Source organism: Ananas comosus, linkage group 10 (genome assembly GCF_001540865.1).
Source record: "Ananas comosus cultivar F153 linkage group 10, ASM154086v1, whole genome shotgun sequence".
Classification (NCBI taxonomy): Eukaryota; Viridiplantae; Streptophyta; class Magnoliopsida; order Poales; family Bromeliaceae; genus Ananas; species Ananas comosus.
Window position 1 is genome coordinate 1,484,859 of NC_033630.1, and position 20,424 is coordinate 1,505,282.

Here is a 20,424-nt window from a genome sequence, read left to right on the forward strand (position 1 = left end):
GTTGGTTTTGAGAGTTTTAAGAAATTCTTCATCGTGTAATTTATGAGACGTACGGATACACTGGGTGCAGGAAATAATTTCCGCTTCGCGTTGGGAGCGTGGCGTATGATGAAACCGAAGAAGGCGACGACTGGTATATTGATTAGTAGTTATTGTTACAGCCTGTCCCAGCGCGCGGAGCTGGAACTTTCCTGATTCGATCTCCCCACCCCACCCCCGATTTCGGAATAAAACCTCGACTACTCCCCCCCCCCAAAACCAAACTATCCCCTATTATATATATGTTTATGTTTATGTTATCCCGTTCCCATCCCTTCTTCCCCCCCCGGTAAACGAGAACGCGATGGTGGTGATGCGTCTCTCCCCGTGGTCTCCTCTCCCGGCGACGGCGACGGCGACGAAGAAGAAGAAGAGGGGTAAGGTCACCGTCGCGGTGGCCCGACTCGCGCCTCTCCCGTTTCCCCCGACGGGGGAAAGGACGGCGAGGTTGATCGCCGTGGAAGCGGCGTGGGAACGGGGGGCGCCGGGGTCCGGGCCGCTGTCGCTGCTCGCGAGGAAGGCGATGCGGAGGAAGGAGGAGCGGGGAAACGGGCGGCGCGTTTCCCGGTGGGAACCGGTGGGAGTCGACGGGGCGGTCGAATGGGAGGAGGACGACGAAGCAAACCGGTTCGAGCTCGGCCCCGTTTCCGTTTCCCTCTCCCTCTCCGTCCTATGCGTGAGTCTCTCTAATAACCGATCGATTGATTTTCGCTTTAATTCGTTCCTCCTTAATCGCGATTATTACGGCTACGCTTAATGTTGGGTCGACTCGTGGCGGACGGTGAGTGGCCGGATCAGAGGGTAATTAATTATTAATTATTAATTATTAATTATTATTATTATTATAGGCGCGGGTAACCCTTTGTTAGGGGGACGTATTCGCACGAGAGAGTACTTTAGGCTTTTAAATTGTAATTAATTAGCATTAAGTATGACGATAGATGTACGGGTAGATTTGGTTTATTTAGACTTGTCTAAGTCAATTTTATTCCTTCATAATTGCTTGTGTGCGAAGTTTTTTTTTTTTGTTTGAACATGTCGCTTTACTTCACTGTTGTTGGTGGTGTTTACTCTTTACTGTTGAATTTTATAAGAGTTGCCAATTACTCTATGAATTTTCAATTTTGTGCCTAATTTCAGGGCTATTTAGTGGGTGAAAAATGGTAATTAATGCATTAGATTAGTTTCTCTTTTCACATAAAAAATAACATCCCGGCATTCTACAAACAAGAGAGTCAAAATTGAAAATCTTAAGATTTTGTATTGCGGAAAGCTGAAACGAGCATAGTACAGCAAATCTCGTAAATATTCTTTAGTGAAATGTTGTTTCAGAGATTTTCTTCTTTTTTTTTTAAAAAAAAGAAGGGTTTTCAGTATCTCTTTTAACAATTCTAGTCAAACAACACTTTTGTGAAAGGTTGAACGAGTCCTAACTAACTGCTACATTCTTGCGGGATTGAACTTAATTGTTCCCTCTGATTTAGATTAGTTTAATTTCTTTTATGAGGATATATATACATATAAATGTCTTGTAAACTTGTAAATGGACTATCTTAACACAAGCATAATCTTGAACACACAGGGATCACAGCAAGAGGGAAAGGGCAGAGGGAGCAAACCTGAAGAGATAGGGAGAGCAACAGTAAACCTGGAAGAGTGGGCTAGGGTTTCCCAAACTGAGAAGCAGGGAGAAGAAGAAGAAGTAATGGATAAGATATCCCAGCTCCAAGCACAAAGAAAGCAGGTCCCCATCACCTTGAGGAAAGAGGGGTGGACAAGTGATGCCATACTTTATGTGAGCAAGTTCCCCTTATTCTCAACTATCTGCACATGCAAAACACCTCTCTTTACTGCAGCTTTTACGCGATTTTTATTTGCATCATAACTGAGTATACTACATGAGGTTACTAACAAGACCCATAATTTTGTGGAAGTTAATAGTGTGCTGATAAATAAAAAGGATTGAATGTTCTTCTAGAGTTGGATAGGTGCTCACTGTAACTCTTTTACTTCTCGGAGACACATATCCGTAATTAAGTACTTTTAGCATACTATGGTGATCGCGTTGAATATCTTTGCTCAACATATAGTCTTTTTATTTCATCAATATACTTGCCGTGAAAGCTAAAGAATGATGAGGAAAAAGATACGAGAACGAATTCAGAAAATGGCTAGATATGTGTTAAATTAAATAAACTATTCCATGTATTCAAATGGAAATATCATAACCATAGAGACACTCTGTTTATCTTTTCAAAATAAGCTACTCAAAACAATTTAAATATATTTTAACTTTACTATTTAAACTAGATCAGTAACCTAGTTTGTCTGAATTTCTATATTCAGATCCGGCCCAGTTTTCAATCTGAATTTTTAATTTGTTCCCTGATTATTTTTCGGGTCGAACTAGGTCAGTCAACTGGATCAGATCGTATTTTGCCATGCCTGATCATGAGAACGTCCTTATTGTACCCTGTTTAACAATATTAGCGGCGCAGGTCAATTTCAACTTTGTTGAGGTGACGAGATCTCAAGAAATTAAAGAAACACCATCCATTCGAGATGAGCAAATGATAAACAAGAAAAAGAGCAAGCAAAAGGAGGCAACAACTGATGAACAACAGACCGACGCTTCATTTACGTCCAATTCAGAAATTATCGGTTTGGATCAGCTTCTTCAGTTGGCAGATGAATCAGATAAGTTGGCTGTTTATGGCAGCAGAAGCCGCTCTCCCAGCTGCAGCAGCAGCAGTAATAGCGGCCAATCAAGTCCAGAACTAAAATCAATTTCAAAACGTCGATTTCTTTCCTGGAGGAGGAGGAGCAGAGACAACGACAATGGAAAAGATTATAATGAGAAAGAAAGCAAGAAGAGCCAAGATTCCTCTTCCCAGATAATACCTCAGAGTGTTACAGTGAGTACTTCATCAATCAGTTATTCAGTAATATTTATCAAGTATGAGAATTTTTTTTGTGAATCTGATTTTGAAAGCGAATCTGTTTAAAAGCTGAGTATTTATATATGTATATATTTATTCAAAAGGACCATCAGCTCTAAATCCAAATATTTTAGTTGATATTTATTATTAAATGTACATTTTTAGGTATTAAAGCATTCTGGCATGACGTTATTTAATTTATAATGTAATAAATTCAAGTTCGGAGATTCAGTTTCAATTATGGGTTTTGGATTTTTTTGTCAGTTTCAATATTGGTTTTGGATTTTCAAAATTTGGCAGTTTTGGTTTCGGTTTCAGTTTTCGGTGATTACTTTAGGGTTTTGTTTCAATTTTTTTAAAATCTATCTGAAAATCGACACATAGACATCCCTGTGAGAGAGGTAGTAGGATGAGAAAAGAAGAGAAAGGGTGAGAAAGATTTAAAAGGAGTGATTCGGATCAAGTCTGGTGTGAAAAAAAGGGTAATAGAAATGGAGAAGAAGAGAAAGGGTGAGAAAAACCTGGTGTAAGGAAAAAAGTTGGTTTAATATTTTTCTTGGTCAGTAAATTTTCTCTCACATATATTTTTTTTATTCTTGTTGTTGTAATTTTTACATCTTTTATTTAGAGGCTTACATTGTGGAAATTTCTGATAATTTATGTGCGATATTCTAATTTTTGATGTGTTACTCCGTAGGGAAATGAAGTTTCTGAATCAAACGAAGATGAGGATCCTATTGGTAACTGGAAAAATAAGGAATTTATCAGCAGAGACGCACAAACGAAAATCAAAACTCAAATCTTTTTTGCCTCAATTGACCAACGAGATGAGAGTGCAGGCGGAGAGAGCGCTTGCACGGCCCTCGTTGCAGTGATTGCAGATGCTCTACATTCTAAAAGATTGAATGAGCCAACAAAATCAGAGTTTGACGCTCTAATTAGAGAAGGCTCATTAGAGTGGAGAAAACTATGTGAAGAGACATCCTACATAAGCCGTTTTCCAAACAAGCATTTTGATCTCGATACTATACTAGATTCCAAAGTCAGGTCAATTTCGGTTCTGCGCCAAAAGTCATTTATCGGATTCTTTCAACCGGAAAGTTTTGAATCATTATCGGGAGCAATGTCCTTCGATGACATCTGGCATGAGATTAGTGCACAGAGATGTGATCCAGTGGTCTATATCGTGAGTTGGAATGACCATTTCTTTGTTCTAAAGGTTGAAGATAATGTGTATTATATCATAGACACTTTAGGGGAGAGACTATATGAAGGGTGCAATAAAGCCTACATACTCAAGTTTGATGAAAACACAGAAATGTATAAATTGCCCGAGAAGAACGGAGATGTAGATAAGGATGAAATAATATGCCGCGGGAAAGAATGTTGTAGGGAGTTCATTAACAGATTTTTTGCTGCAATTCCACTGAGGGAGGAATTGGAGATTGAAAAGAAGGGGGGCGTGAATAATAGTTCGGCCCCGCATCAGAGGTTGCAGATAGAGTTTCACTTCACAGTGTTACAAGAAGAGGAACCGACCGATGTGCGAATATCTAATGATGAGGAATCGACCGTGCGAACATCTAATGATTTGTGTGCTGATGAACAGTTGGTTAGTTAGCAAATAGAATTAAACAGTGTACAGAAATAATGCTAACCTTCATAAAATTTTAGCTTGATTATTATTATTTAGAGCTTGATTGAGTTTGTAGTTGAAAAATCTGAAGTTATTATGTATATACAGTTGTTTGTACAATTTTTTGATTCATTAATGGAGGGATGAAAATTGCCTTGGCCTCACAAGAGTTGCAATTTGGAAATGTTGATGCCCTTTTTGCTACTCGCTCATTCTTATATTATTCAATTAAATATTAGTGGCTACTTATAGTATAACCTTTAGAAATCTGCAGTATATTCTTGGTAGAATTTTAATTTTTGTATGCTTAAATAAGAATAAGTGACTTACGTATGCATACATTTTTGTGCAAGCTCAAAAGAGAAGAAAAAATCTGCACCTGTCGACAGTACAGATATGCAAAATCTACAAGTTCAAATTTCAGATGCAAGAGCAAAAGAAGCCACACTAGAAAACAGAGGAGCAATGTCAGAGGTGCTCTAATTGCCCCCCAAATTTCAAATTTCAGTGATCGTTAGTGCAATTCATGGGTTATTACCTCGTATTCATTAGTTTGATGTGGCCCATTTGGAGGGCCACTCTCTACAGTGCGGTGCGGCCCGCCATCGTGTGTTACCGCAGTTTGCGTTAGCTCCATAATTGCAGGTTTTGTGGACTATACTGCAGTGTGTTACAAAGTCGAAATGCACCATGGGCACATCATGTGTTACTGCAGTTTGCGGTTGCTCCAGAATTGCAGGTTTTGTGGACTATAGTGCAGTGTGTTACAAAGTCGAAATGCACCATAGGCCGAATAGGACCATAGAGTTTAGTTAGCTCCTAACTACAACACAAGCTCTAAATATTATATTTGTCAAATATCCAATTATCGCTTTTAGAAAAGCTGTTCTAAAAGTCGGACGAATAAAACACTAAGACCACACTGTGTAGTTCTAGTCTCTATAGTATGCAGTCGAGTCCTCGACAACTTTTTAGATAACATCATAGTGACTTCAAGACATCAAAAGCTTTGGGAGATTTTAGATTTGAAGGCTACATACAGTTTTGGTAACTAACTAAAAGCTGTATAAAATTTTATCTGATAAAACTTCATACTGTTCATCCAAAAAACTAGTGTTTGACTATTTACGTATGACTAATCCAGCTATAATCCTATTTACCCTGCCAATTTGGCAAAGATAAAGCAAAAATCTGTTATAATTGTCGGTAGTAGCGCCAATATTTGACTCATGATGATGCCCATACATTTCTCTATATCCCGGTAGATCGGTAGGTTTCTAGAACACAATGGCTGTAATCTGTGTAATGCATGGTCCAGTATTTGCATTACCATGGCTGGTGGAAACGTCGCTCGCTCAAACCATGCATGCCAAGTAAAAAAGGAATTGGAATCAAAGCATAAATCTCCGAAACAAAAAGATATCAATGTAATGCACATGTCTCATTCATGAAAATAAGAAGATTGAATTTACTGTTAATTAGGTAAACTTATTTGCAGTCTAAAGAAAATATTTATTTATAGTTAGATGGTTCATTGATAATATAAAACAGACAGAAACCAGTAATGGAGTTTTAACAAGCCAACAAGAATGATCATCTAAGAGTAGAAGAATAATCCAGCCCATTCATAAAAAAGTGGTTACAAGAGTAGAAGAAAAGCAGTTCATACCTGGAAAAAGGAAATAATAGATGAAAACTGGGAAGTCAAATCAGTTATAGGAATATAAGCTGATTTGTACTCCCTTAGCATGTTCAATTCAATAATCTAATGCCCGCAACATATCAAATATCAAAAAAGAAAGGAATCCAGAAACAGAAATTTATTTTGCATTCACTATTGACTTACTTTGATGATGGATACAGTGGAAGCACAAGCTGATATCAGTTCTGAAAGATAAGCAGAAGTCTCTGCTTCTGAGCTGGCAACATCAGCTGTCCTCTGCTGTAAGGTGCCTCTTCTTGAGAACGAACAAGCAAAACATTTTCACTTTTAGAGGTATTTGAAGTCGCCAGATCTTGCTCATTCGGCCGTCCCTCGTGCCCCCGTCGCTCAGTACGGAGTAGGCCGTCTTTACTGTGAATTTTCCGTCCGGGCTCCATCGCCAAAGCACACTGTCAGGTCTCTAATCTGGTCTGAATTCGAAGATTCTCTCCTCAAGGGCTGAAAAATTAGGGCACAATCCGTAACCAATAGCATTGTTGTTTCCTAAGATCTTACTCACTCGCCAGACAATTGCAGATTTCCAAATTTTTGAGACTCGACATGGCGTGCACCTCGGGAATGACAACTGCAATGTGATTTCCCCACACTAGCGGTCCGACTAAAAATTGAAATTACTCTCATTCCCCAACTTATAATATATTCCCCATTTGAAGAATTCGTTCTAACTTAATACTCCCTTCCACCAAAATGAGAAGGGTTTAAAGGATCTTCCCTCATTCAAAGTCTTCTTCTATTATGAGACTTTTTTTTACGATAATACAAGGCATGAATAATTTCGTTCCATTGAACAACATAATTTTCAAACACCATTTTGCCACAAACATTACTTTGCCACAAACATTACTACTAAGTCTTTTCAGAAAAAAAAACCTTTTATTTAATTTAAACACATCATAATTTATTGTCAAATCAAAATGTAATTCCAAAAAATATATAGCTCAAAAAGTAAACTACTGGGCAAAGAAGCTCATTTTGAGTTTTCCTAGCAATAAGTTTCCTCCTCGCAACAAGATTCTATTCTGCTTCACAATATATCAGTTATAAACAGTAATAACCATGCAAATGAACAAATATGGTTCTCGCAATCACAAAAAACACGACAAAATTTGCGTCCAAATTGACGAACTTTAATAGAATACTCAAATTCAAATATTCTTAATTCTAACCTTAAAACCACATACTAAATTCACTTCTTAAAAGGTACCAAAATATAAATTACGACATTTGGATAGAATCTAAAACAACGCAAACAGCAACAAAATCCGAAAACACGATCCCTACTACTACACCATAAAAAAGGCACCATTTTCCACACGAAAAAGTACGTTAAAGATCAAATCGCCGCCATTTTTTTTATTTTTTTTACTTCTTCTCGGAGGAGTTGGGGCCCTTCTTCTTGCCGAAGCCGACCACGGCGGTGACGAAGCGGCGGTTGTACTGCATGCGCTTGTACGCCCTCCCCTTCGGCTTCTTCTTCTTGTCCTGCTTCGCCACCTTCGGGGTTTGGCCCCTCACCTTCCCCGCGCGCGCGAGCGATCCGTGCACCTTCCCTGCGATGGATTCCACATGGGGGAAAACGCGATTAGACGGGAGAAAAGAGAGAGCTTTGATTCGCCAAAAAAAAAAAACCCTACATCGAAGAGAATCGAGGGGTTGATCGGCGGGGACTTACCCATGGGCGATCGGTTTCGAGGGTTTTGGACGAGAACAGGGGACGAGGACGAAGGGAGATTTGGGCGACGGCTAAAACGCTCGAGGTAAATGAAACCCTAAATTCAGCGTGGCTTATATACGAGTGGTTAGAGATCTAGGGTGTCGCCGTGTCGGTTTGCGGTTTTACGCAAATACCCTTAGACGGGGCCTGAACTGCAAATGGACCTGCTTAGTTTCTTCGTGGGCCTTAATCGGCCGAAAAGAGTAGTAAAATAATTGGGCCGTAATTGGATCAGGCCCAATATGAGATAGTATAAACCCGCTTTTATGGTTTTGACACAATGTTCGTTTGAACTTTGAACTCTCCACTTTTGCACAAATACCCTTACCCTATTCCGAAATTACTACTCCGTACTTTTTTTCTATCCTCTAATAAAAGGTCACTCCGTCGAGCTCTACCGGCGAATTCCTGCTCACATGGCCGCCGCCGCCGCCGCCGCCGCCGCTGCTCCCGGGTTCGGCGCGCGCAGCCTCAACGCGCGGTCTCCATTTCTGCTCGCGCTCAGGTGCTCTGCCTCCTCTGCTTGCCCCTCTCCTTCTCCCTCCCGCGATAGCGACCCCTTCGAAACCCCTCCCCCGCCCAATTCCTCTTCTTCTTCTACTGCTGCTGCTACGACTATGGCTACTTCCCCTCCCCGACCCTTCTTCCCCAAGCGCGGCCAAACCCTAGAGCTTGTGTGCGAGTCCCTCGCCTTCAAGGGCAAGGGCGTGTGCAGGGCCGCCGACACCGGCTTCGTCCTCATGTGCGACCGCGCCCTCCCCGGCGAGCGCTTCCTCGGCCGCGTCTCCCGCAAGAAGCCCACCTATGCCGAGGTCTCTCTCTCTCTCTCTCTCTCTCTCTCTCTCTCTCTCTCTCTCTCTAATAAAGTCTTATTGGTTGCCGCTTAAATCCTATAGGTGACTAAGCTTAAAACGCTCACGCCGCATAGAGACTTTGTCGAGGCGCCGTGCGAGTACGCTTCGCATTGCGGTGGATGCAAGACTCAGAATCTTCTCTACGAAGCGCAGATTAGAGCGAAGGAGCAGCAGGTTCGCGACCTGATAGTGCACGTCGGGAGGTTTGATGATAGGGATCCCGATTTTGCCGGTGTATTGAAGCCCATTGTGCCGTGCGATGTTCAGTTTCACTACAGGAACAAGGTTAGGTCTGGGGTTGGTGTCGCTTGTTTGGGGTTTTGTGGTGTTGGGTGTGGTAAAGGTGACGTTTTTATTGTGTTTTGCAGATGGAATTCTCATTTGGAGCTCAGAGATGGGTGCCGCGAGATGAGTCGATGGTTGGGAAGGATAAAACTGACAGTGGTTTTGCATTGGGACTGCATGCACCAGGATTCTTCGATAAGGTCCTCCATGTTGAGAAATGCTTGTTGCAGAGCGAAGCCGCTAACAAGGTAATGCATTGAATTTTCGTCAGTTTTAATGACTGAAATTTTGCATGATGATCAGCATCACCTTTTATAAATTTGTTATTTTGTTACTTGTCTAGGATTAAACATAGGATATCAATCAAAGCAAAACAGCAAAATAGGCACTCTTGTAGTCTCTTTGTTTTCTCGCATTTGATTCAATTTGTTGTTGCTTCCCTTGAAGTAAGCATAAAACCAAGTGGAATGCTACATCTTTAAGTAAAACAGCTATCGACATATTACCATTTTTTTTCCTCTTATATTTACTATTTGATGTTAGGGACTGAATAAATACTTAGTTTGTTATTTGCTAATTTATAGGTTCTTGCAGTTATTCAAGATAGTTGGATGGATCCATCTCTCGGCTTTTCGCCTTATAATGTCCACACTCATCGGGGGTTTCTCAAACATCTTATGCTAAGAATGGGAAGGTACACTTCTCATCTAATGTTGCTATTTAACCAATGAGGAAATCTCACTCGCTAGAAATAGTTGTCCATTTAAACTGCAGTATCTTTTTTGTATGTATTTCAGTACATAATCCATTAGTTTGATGGTGTGCATTTTGTAGAGGTGACTTGGGCATTGGATCAGCTGATGGCTATATCTTATCTTGATTACTGTAGCATTCCAACTCTGTGGTCTAAATCAATATTTACTCATATTGTATCAGATTATTTGCCTGGTTTATCCATTTTGGTTAAGTAGATCTATTAACATGCCCATGCCCAATTACTTCCAAGTTCATATTATTCTACTAATGTCTTGGCCTTAAATCCGTGAAAGATCCCTGCATTGTGATTCCAGCACTTAAGAATATGATAGCCTTGTAAACTTTCATTCTATTGGGTCTGCTACATGGTTCTTTTAAGGAAATTATATGTGGTGCAATCGGCATATCTTTGTTTTGTGTTGGGGATTACTTACGTTTGTTCTATGCTCTTTATGTTACTGCTCCGATAACTGTATTTGGCCTTCTCTTCATTGCTTGTTCAGCACGTCTACACCTTTGACAATCTTAACCTTGTGCTAAGTGGCAATGAGATTCTGAGTTCTGACAACTTTAAATTGTTCTTTTATGGGCAGACATCTCAATACTGGACTTCCTGAATTGATGGTTAACTTTGTGACAGCATCCTATAAACCTGAGCTATTGGAGCCTCTCGTCAGCAAGATCTCAGCAATACCTGAAGTGGTTTGTAGAGGAAGCATCTTTATGCCATATTATTTTCTGATTTTAGCATGATAGTAGTTTGTTAATAAATTACAACATTTCTGGGTGTAGTAGAAGATCATCTCTGCGTAGTTTCTTAGAATCAATTATTGATATGCACAAATAGAAGTTTAATGTTGCATTTGAGAGCTTCTTATTCAGCCCTGTCTCTAATTGCCAAATTATGATGCTTTAGCATTCTTTGCATTTTTTATAAATCCTTTTGCGGTCAAACCAGTTTCAATATTTTTTGAAGAATGCATGTTAAGACCTATTCATTAAATAGGCTAAACAGTTCATAGCTTATTCGAAACTTCTTTCAAGGAGTTTTGAGCCACCTGCTATTATTAAGTTTCTTATTCTCATTTTACCATGAGAACAGGTTAGCATCTTGAATAATGTGAATACATCCGTGGGCAACACGTCTGTAGGGGAGGAAGAGTACACTCTATATGGAAAGTCAACTATCACGGAGATGCTAAGAGGACTTACATTCCAGATATCAGCCAACTCTTTCTTCCAGACTAATTCTAAACAGGTTCAACACTACATTTTATTTGACCCAATCGCATGTCCTGATTGGCTATCTAGACATTTCTCTAATACATTGCTTTTTTTTTGTGGTAATTGTGATATAGCCTTATAACTACGGATGACAAGCTATTTGGCATCCTGAGTTGATCAAAAAATTTGAAGCCCTGATTTTGTAGTTAGCTGGGATTTGTGAGATCAACTATAGCTCCTGCTTTCACCTTGTTTTGCCTGGATAACTATCCAATAAAAATAAAAATTAGCTTTAAGCTAGCAGTAGATTAGCTGTAAGAACCAAGGATAACATGATCAAATTACTATTCACATGCAATAGAATAACATTTTCGAATACTCTAGTTGTCTGATATATCATGTGATTTGCTTCTTCTATACTAGCAGCTGAAACTGGAAAACTCTTTGAAACTTCTTGATCATACAGGACAGAAATTTTATGTACAAAGTTCTTGCAATGCCTTATTTACATTTCTTAAGCCAATTTTGGCCTCATTTCAAATTTATGAAAAAGTCCTAATCATCTGTGACTTGTTAGCTTCTTAAGAATCGGTTCTCAGAAGGAAAATGTTGCTAGTTTATTATTCAGCTATTTAAGATTTACTCTATACCTTGCTGTTAATGTACTAGAGAAAAGTGAAGGAAAGAATTAGTAATAGCTTGCTTTGTTTAGAGTGCATGAACTGTCTGGGAGAATGACTTGTTTATTTTACTGAGCGAAGCTTGAAGTTTTGGGTTGAAAGTTTTTCTCAAATGTTTTAATTAATACAAGTTTCTTCAGGCAGAGGTCCTTTATAAGCTTATTGAGGATTGTGCTGGGCTTAAAGGAGATGGCTCAGAGATTGTTCTCGATCTGTTTTGTGGAACTGGGACCATTGGTTTGACCCTTGCGCGAAAGTAGTACTTTCTTGCAATTTTGTTTTTGCATGAATATTATGAATATTTCCTTTCTTGAAGTCGAGCTGCTACAGTTATATTTATTCTTTTGTGAGCAATGAAGTTTTAGTTGGACTTTATTTTCAGGGTAAGGCATGTTTACGGTTACGAAGTGGTGGCTGAAGCTATCTCAGATGCTCAAAGAAATGCTGAGCTAAATGGCATACATAATGCCACATTTGTTCAAGGAGATCTTAATAAAATTAATGACACTTTTGGGAATGATTTTCCAAAACCTGACATCGTCATTTCAGGTTTGTTGAAAATTTTTCGTTCCAATTTTTTTGAAATTGGCTGCCCTCCTTTATTATCATTACGCAAAGCCCTTTTTTAAACATTATACTTTTTTTATTGTGTTGTAGGTCCAGGCTGTAGGCCTTATCATATTAACTGATCTTAAACTGGTCAAGCTTAATTTAAAAAGTTTTACTGTTAGCCCAAATATCATCCAATTCAAACCATGTCCAGTCACCATCTTTTTAAGTTGAGATTTCATCCTTAGGTGTTGGAATCTTTGTTATATTCAAATGAAATCAGAGAGAACTGGAGGAAAAATGGGAATTGTATATTTATGGTATAAACATGAATGCCAACACAATCTGCTGAGTCAGCAGAGTTGACGATGAAACTTTTTATTTTTATGGTATAAAGTATGAACCGTATGCTGATGAATTGCATGTCCTTCATAATGTGGACCCCTATTATCAGCCCTTTTTTAATATAATGATATTCATGCAAGTGTAAGATAATTGTAGTGTACTGTTGCAAATGCCACTTTATAAGATGTTTAATGTTCAACTCACAAAATTCTACAGATCCTAATCGGCCAGGAATGCACATGAAGCTAATCAAATATCTATTGAAAACTCAAGCTCCTCGCATTGTCTACGTGTCCTGTAATCCAGCTACCTGCGCACGTGATATTGATTATCTTTGCCATGGTGTGGTATGTAGTCATTATTCACATATACACCTTCATTTATATTTTTATAATACAAGGTAAATTAACAAGTTTCAAAGGGCAATATGAAAAATTCAGATTTTCAGGGAATAGGTGATTTCAGAGGGTATATATGTAAATATTTCTTTTACAGTTCTTTAGTTTTAGATTAGGTAATCTCTTTAATGTTTCTTAAATTGTGTAAATTAACACATGCAGGATGAACGAGGTATAAAAGGACGCTACCTGTTAAAAAGAGTAATACCTGTAGACATGTTTCCTCACACACCTCATATTGAGTGTGTCTGCTTATTGGAGCTCTGCTGATTTTTGGATTTTTGGCTCTCACTATTTACTAAACGAAGGTACGGAAAGTTTTCTATATCGACTTGTTTGCTATAATTAAATATTCCTTTTTGAAATTGGGGCTTCTGTGGGTCGACATCTATAAAAGCTGATTGATTCAAAGATATAACCGAATTTTGCCTGAAAAGTTTTTAACAAACAACCATTTGACCACTGTGGCTTTAGAGTTTAGATACCAGACTTCGATTTGTATAACTAACAGTTTAAGGTGGTCTGTAAGTTTGGAAGAACAAAAATTCAGAAAGAAAGATTATATTGTTAACTATAAATCAAATTCCTACACCGTGGCAGGCATTTACGGATCCTCTAATGTTGCAGGCACAAGCTTTTAAACGTAATGGAGAACTTCACCAAATCGACCACGGTTATAAGAGGAGATATGTGGTTGTATTCAAAGTTCTCTCTTGGGGTGGTCTCCACGCCTATTTTGCCTAATAGGTTATTTTACTGTCCAACATGCGACGACTTCTTTTGTTGTATGTGTACACATTGTTTACATACTTTAGTCTTAATAACAGCTTATTTTGCACTGTTTTTCTGTTTCTCGAACCAGATGAACTGGAGCAGGAGATACTTCTAGAGTTCCTCTATCGCAGGTGTCAATTGAGCAGATTCTAATCTTATATTCTTTTCCCTTTCTATTAAATGCTTGCAGGACACATTCACTTTATATAAAACAGTTGAATGGTCTCTTATCTTCTCTTTTATTAAATGGCTGACAACCGACCCTTCAACTATAAACTACTTTTTATGTCAGATTACCGCAAGTTTATTAATTAGTTTTCAAAATCTTTAATGTTGGTCTGTGGTGATTACAAGCACTTCTGTGGACACCAATTGCTTGGCTGATGGATTTTTTTTTTAATATTATGTCATATTATCATTAGTGTTTTCTATTTGCTAGTCGACATGGTCTGTGCAATTAGAGTTTAACAGCATGAGCAAGATGAGGTAGCCTGCATTATTCACCATTTTTTATCTCCCTATCTTTGGTTAGCTACAGTATATTAGCCATTTAATTTACTAGAGGCCAAATCTTACCTGTCTTTGAGGGGGACCTGTTAGATCAGTTTGTGACTTCTCAAATTTGGATGTGGGTTTAGCTTCTTGTGTAACGCCCCAATACTTTCACATTGAATGAAAAAATGATTCTGGTTCGAATATATGAGATATCGCACGCTAATAATAATAACTGAACTTTAGCATTTTGGGTCGATGATTTGAGCCCAACGATTTATTATTGCTAACGGATCGGATCGTTTACATCTTGGATGCAACTTAAGGAATTCTTAATAATAGAAGCTCTGTTTGGTCTTCAATACCAAATGGGTCTTTAGCTTAAAACCTAAAAGCAGAAATTAAAATTGGATGGGTTTTCTAATAATTGTGTTTGCATCAAATATTTTTTTTTTCTTTGCAGCTAAATGTTGTAATCTTTTTGTTCGTCAACACTTTGGCGAGTTGAAAGCGACATTCATATTCCCCTCCAGATCTTTAAATATTTCTCATCATCCAATGGAATGTATAATGCTTTTATTATTACATAGTTTACCATTTCTAAAGTTACGTAACTAACCCCCAAGTTGTCATAGACTTTGTTGGCCTTTTACTTCAACAAAGTCATCTACCCACTCCCCTCTCTCCAATCCTTTTCCATCGCCATCACTTTTGCCAGTAATAATTCAGCTATTTTTCAATGGCCGCATTAAGTGTGAAACATGTGCCAAAGAGATGAACATGCCAACCCACTTTGCTCCCTTTTAGTATTTACTTATTCTCTTTTTTTTTTTCTTCGTTTTTTTTTGGTTTTATCCATTTGCTTTGTGATTGAGATATGGTTTTATCTATGTGCTTTGTGGTTGAGCAACTCTCCAAATTCACAGGTCATTAATGTATCATTAAAAATGTAATGGCAAAACCTATGGTTCATCGTATAGTTTGCACAACTTGCTTGATATTTTTCAACGGGGATAGATTTAGGATTTGATTGCACATGATTGAGTCGGCTCAAATGACTAATTACCACTCTATGCGAAAATTTTGTAGATTAACTTTAGAAGGATTTGAATATATGAAAATGGTCACCCAAGACCTATGGGCTAGGGTTGGCTAGTTTTGAAATTCTTGTATTTCATTTTTCGGGATAATTAATAAAACTTGCGTATTGATGCTTCTTGCTCGCTCGGGCATCCCTTTCGTGCTTCTCATATAATTAGCGGATACCAACCGTCCCTAATGCAAGTGACAAAAGACTGGATAGTTGGTACCCGAGGTCTCAAGTTCGAATCCTAATTGACTCATATTTTTAGTTAAGTTTATTTCTAAATAAAATAAACGAAACGAATAGCATACTATCTATCTCTCAAAAAAAAATATTTTACTATATAGCTTTATCCCAAGGAAAGAGTTGCTCCTGACGAACTAATCATCATATATTGCTAATAGATTGTTATCCAAATTCAACTAATCAGACATAAATTATTACCCAAATTATGAGTCTAATTTAGAAATAGCTTTAATGCTATCATTTATGCGTATATTGTAGATCAGTTAACTTATATCAGTGAGAAAAAAAAGTAATTAATTAGGGAAAGGCTGAAGATCTAAGTTTATATGCATTAATGATGAATCTGAGAATATAATATATAATTTTTTTTTAAAATAAAAAAAAGTTAGAATTTGCTCTCACACCAGGTTAATCAGAAAACTAATATAATAAAAACCATATATCTATCCCAGAATAATAACAACCGCTCTTCATCTCTATGTCCTTTGAAGCAAAATTTAAATACATCCTCAGGTCCACGAAAAGCCATTAAATCCCAATTAGTTGTATTTTTTAATGATATAAATAATGTTAAGGTTAGGCCATCTGTCTATTTGCAGCTTAAGGTGAACTTTATTTTGTCCTTTTACTGCTCCTCTGGGGGTGAGACCATGGGATTAAACAAATTGGTTTTTTGAGCAGCCACTCATTGTTTTTTTTTTTTTTTTCTTTTTTTGGGTTGTTAATTTTTTTTTTGGTAAAAACTTACTGAACTTACCGAGTAATCTTTCAAAATTTTGATTTGATCAGTAAATCTTTTAATTTATTTGATACGAATCAGCCAACAATAATTTGACTTTAAAATTTATAATTACGAAAATTATATAAAATATACAAACTAAATTTATAAAAATAAATAATAAATTTTAATTTTAAAGTCAAGTTATTGTTTGATTATTTCAAATTCAATAAATTAAAAATTTAAATAGTAAAAATAAAATTTTAAAAGATTAAATAATCGATCCAAAATGTTCTATATAATTCAGATAAGTGTGCACAACTTTGTTTTTTCTTTGGGCCATAGATATACTTAAAGGCTGCGTTTGGTTCGGGTATAAGTAAGAATTACTAGTTCTAGGGATAAGTACAAGTTCAGGTATAAGCAGGAACTAGACCAATTTTGCGTTTGGATGAAAATTGGGTTGTTCCTAGAAATAAAGTAAATAATGTTTGGATGATTAGATTGGAACAAGAGGAATAAGCGTTATAATTTGAAATTAAAATTATATTATGTAATTAATTAACATAAAAATATTACTTAAAAATAAATAAAAATTAATTATTAATAATTAATTATAAATAATATATTAATAATAATATAGATTATTATTAATTATTAATAATTATTAATAATTATTACTAAAAAATTAATAAATATTATTAATTATTAATAATTAATTATAAATAATAAATTAATAATAATAATTATCTAATTATTCATAATTAATTATAAATAATAAATTATTTAATTATTTAATTATTAAAATAATAAATAATAATTTAAATATATTAATTAGATTAATTAATAATTTAGTGCCATTAAAATTAAATTTAAATTTTAATTAATCTTGTTCTCATCAAGGAACAGGCTTGTTCCAGAAAACGGGTGGAACAGCAGTTCCAACCTTATACCAGCTAGTTCCAGATTTCTGAAAACTACTGTTTCCGGAAACCAAACGTAGCGTTTGGGAACAAAAGGAGGAACGAGGGCTTATTCCCCCCTTGTTCCCCAACCAAACGCTACCTTTAATGAACTCATGGTGCAACCACCAAAGGTTCTAGGTGGGTGAACACTAAGCATCCTCTCTCTCTCTCTCTCTCTCTCTCTCTCTCTCTCTCTGTGTGCGTGTGTGCGTGTGTGTGTGTGTGTGTGTGTGTTTTTGTGTGTGGAGAAGGGGCATGGGGATCTGTATCTCTACTGAGCACTTGGAGAAGGAGGAGTGTGATGGGAACATAGTATATGTGATGGAGGAGGAGGATCTATGTTCTGATGAGGAAGGGGTGAGGAGAATTGCTTCCCTCTTCTCTCAGCAGGGAAAGAAAGGGCCAAACCAAGATGCTGCCATCCTCTGCCAGGTATGCTGATGAAATGAACATCACAAAATCTTAGACCAATTTCTTTCCTTTTTTTTTTTTTTTTTTCTTGGAAACCTTTTGAACCTTTATTTGGATCAAAACTGCAACTAATAAGATTGCCTACCTTGTTTGGTTTTATTTTTTGGCTCCATCCAATATGAGTTGATTATGAATCTCATTAAGAAATGGCTAGTTAATTGCATGTTGATCTGTAATTGGATCCAAAACTGCAGATTTCATTTTTGATCTTTGCACAATTCAATTGGGAAAAGAATGATTATTTTGCAACCATTCTGATGGGTCAATATGTATGTTCTTATGATAGAAAAGTATATTTCTAGAACTTTCTTTGATTGTGTCTAAAGTGCTATTCACTTTTTCTTCCTCTTTCTGATGAGGATTATATGTTCTTATTATTTTCTAGAAAACCCATCATAGGAAAAGAAAGATTTTGCTTGCTCCATGAATAACAGATCAAAATTGTTACTGTAGGAAGATCATCTGTGATTGTTGAAACAATAAGCAACAAGATTTTGAGAGATAAGGGCTAACTTTTTTTTTGTTTTGTTTTTTTTTGTTTTTTTTTGTTTACTAATTGAAGGGTTATGGTATGGAGGATGGGGTGTTTTGTGGGGTCTTTGATGGCCATGGGAGGTCTGGGCACATAGTGAGCAAACTAGTTAGAGATTACCTTCCATCTTTGCTCCTTAGCGAGCGCAACGCCATCGTCCTCTCCGACAACGACGACTACGGATTCGGCAATTGTAACTCTAGCAGTTCATGCGAAGAAGCTCCGTCTCCTCTCTCTTCTCCAGAGATGTTTGATGAGTGGAAACAGGCCTGCACCAATGCTTTCAGAGCCATGGATAAAGAACTCAAGCTCCAGAATAACTTGGATTGCTCCTTTAGTGGCACTACGGCAGTAACCATCATTAAGCAGGTAAATTATAGGGAAAATGATGTTGACAGAATGCTATTTTTGTTAAGGATAGATCGGTAAATTGAAATCCGAGATCTCTTATCTGGTATTATCTAATTCACATTCTGATAACAGGGTAAGGATTTGATCATCGCCAACCTCGGGGATTCGAGAGCAGTTATGGGAACAATCTCACAAGATGGTCAGCTTCAGGCCATACAAGTAACAACTGACTTAAAGCCTAGCATACCGAGTAAGCCTTCTTTTTGTACACTTTCTATGCTAAATGTGTGGACTTAAAAGTTTGTGAGCTTAAATATTAACTATAATTGGTTCTAATTCTGACATGCAGAGGAGGCAGACAGAATAAGGAAGAGCCATGGGCGGATTTTCGCACTAAAGGACGAGCCGCACATCCAGCGGGTGTGGCTGCCCGACGAGAACTACCCAGGCCTCGCCATGGCCCGTTCTTTTGGCGATTTCGGGCTCAAACACTACGGTGTGATCTCCGTCCCTGAGGTCTCCTATCACCGGCTAACAAGCAAAGATCTTTTCATCGTCCTAGCTACTGATGGGGTATATATTCTTGACGAACATCTTCTTGCAAATATATTTATGTGATAGAACCCTCCTTAACTATTGTACTTCAACAGATAAAAGTTCGAATTTTTTTCTCTCAAAATAACTGATAAAAGTTCGAACTTTCAAAGTTAAAATTAAGAACTATCTGAAAATTTTGGTCAGCCTCCTATCCCTTATTTCAGCCATCCTTCAAACAAATGTAAATCGAGTGAAAGCCAGATGAGTCTGATGCTCCTAAAACATTCTAAAGAAGAGAGGTAAGACCGAGAATTTCTAAGACACGTGACAGTGCCAAGGACCGAATCGGTGGTAGGCTGATTGAAATTCGCTTATTGTTTGGGATATCTTCTCTCAAGTTTTAGAATTATAGATGACCGACCATCGATAAAAGAGCGATTGTATACAAGTCTCTGGTGAAATTTTCCTCATCTGATTTCGTTTTATGATATGCATGCGAATTGCAGGTGTGGGATGTATTAAGCAATGAAGAAGTGGTATCAATAGTGTGGTCAACAGGAAGGAAAGAGGAGGCATCAGAAGCAGTGGTGGAAGCAGCTACGCGCGCGTGGAAGAGCAAATTCCCTTCATCAAGAGTAGATGATTGCTCTGTTGCTTGCCTCTTTCTTCAGGATAAGAAGCAACAATTAATTCTAAAATCATCAAAGAAGGCCTAAAAGGATTTGAATAAGGCAATTGTTGTTCTCCTTTTAGTACTTTGGAATGATCTCCATGTTGGTATATATAGGGTTGGGAGAAGCAGCATGCATGCTGTTGCTAGGATCCTCCAAGGTTTTGTTCTTAATATATTATATATGTGTATGAAGAACTTTTTTTTTCCTAGTTAAAGATGGAAAGATTGAGTTGTTCATGATAGCAAGTAGAATTTAGTAGATAATGATCACATATCTAAAATGAATATAATTTTAAGCCTTCGAGTCTTCTTTTTCGAAACCACTGGTAGTCTAAAGCTGTTCAAAATATTCGATATTTCACACTTGATTTGGACCTTATCCAGACCCGATAAAAAATGGATAGTATACGAGTAAAAAAATTATCCATTAAAGTTTGTG

The 20,424-nt window shown here is 37.4% G+C and overlaps 4 protein-coding genes across 4 annotated transcripts; 3 read left to right on the top strand and 1 right to left on the bottom strand.

The window, feature by feature from the left end:
- LOC109715934 lies at positions 258–4,798 on the top strand. Its single transcript, XM_020241158.1, has 4 exons — positions 258–715; positions 1,622–1,834; positions 2,538–2,954; positions 3,676–4,798. Exons 1-4 carry the CDS (start codon positions 344–346, stop codon positions 4,597–4,599), a joined length of 1,926 nt encoding a protein of 641 aa, XP_020096747.1. The 5' UTR covers positions 258–343; the 3' UTR covers positions 4,600–4,798.
- Positions 7,443–8,161, bottom strand: LOC109716442 (40S ribosomal protein S30). Its single transcript, XM_020241891.1, has 2 exons — positions 8,010–8,161; positions 7,443–7,887 (listed from the first exon to the last, which is right to left on the bottom strand). Exons 1-2 carry the CDS (start codon positions 8,011–8,013, stop codon positions 7,700–7,702), a joined length of 192 nt encoding a protein of 63 aa, XP_020097480.1. The 5' UTR covers positions 8,014–8,161; the 3' UTR covers positions 7,443–7,699.
- LOC109716441 (uncharacterized RNA methyltransferase CT0009) lies at positions 8,297–14,247 on the top strand. Its single transcript, XM_020241890.1, has 12 exons — positions 8,297–8,863; positions 8,948–9,190; positions 9,274–9,438; positions 9,775–9,884; positions 10,540–10,648; positions 11,049–11,204; positions 11,991–12,106; positions 12,233–12,399; positions 12,961–13,091; positions 13,305–13,450; positions 13,770–13,889; positions 14,005–14,247. Exons 1-10 carry the CDS (start codon positions 8,468–8,470, stop codon positions 13,410–13,412), a joined length of 1,701 nt encoding a protein of 566 aa, XP_020097479.1. The 5' UTR covers positions 8,297–8,467; the 3' UTR covers positions 13,413–13,450; positions 13,770–13,889; positions 14,005–14,247.
- LOC109716735 (probable protein phosphatase 2C 12) lies at positions 17,600–20,227 on the top strand. Its single transcript, XM_020242292.1, has 5 exons — positions 17,600–17,853; positions 18,455–18,793; positions 18,908–19,025; positions 19,125–19,348; positions 19,819–20,227. Exons 1-5 carry the CDS (start codon positions 17,677–17,679, stop codon positions 20,026–20,028), a joined length of 1,068 nt encoding a protein of 355 aa, XP_020097881.1. The 5' UTR covers positions 17,600–17,676; the 3' UTR covers positions 20,029–20,227.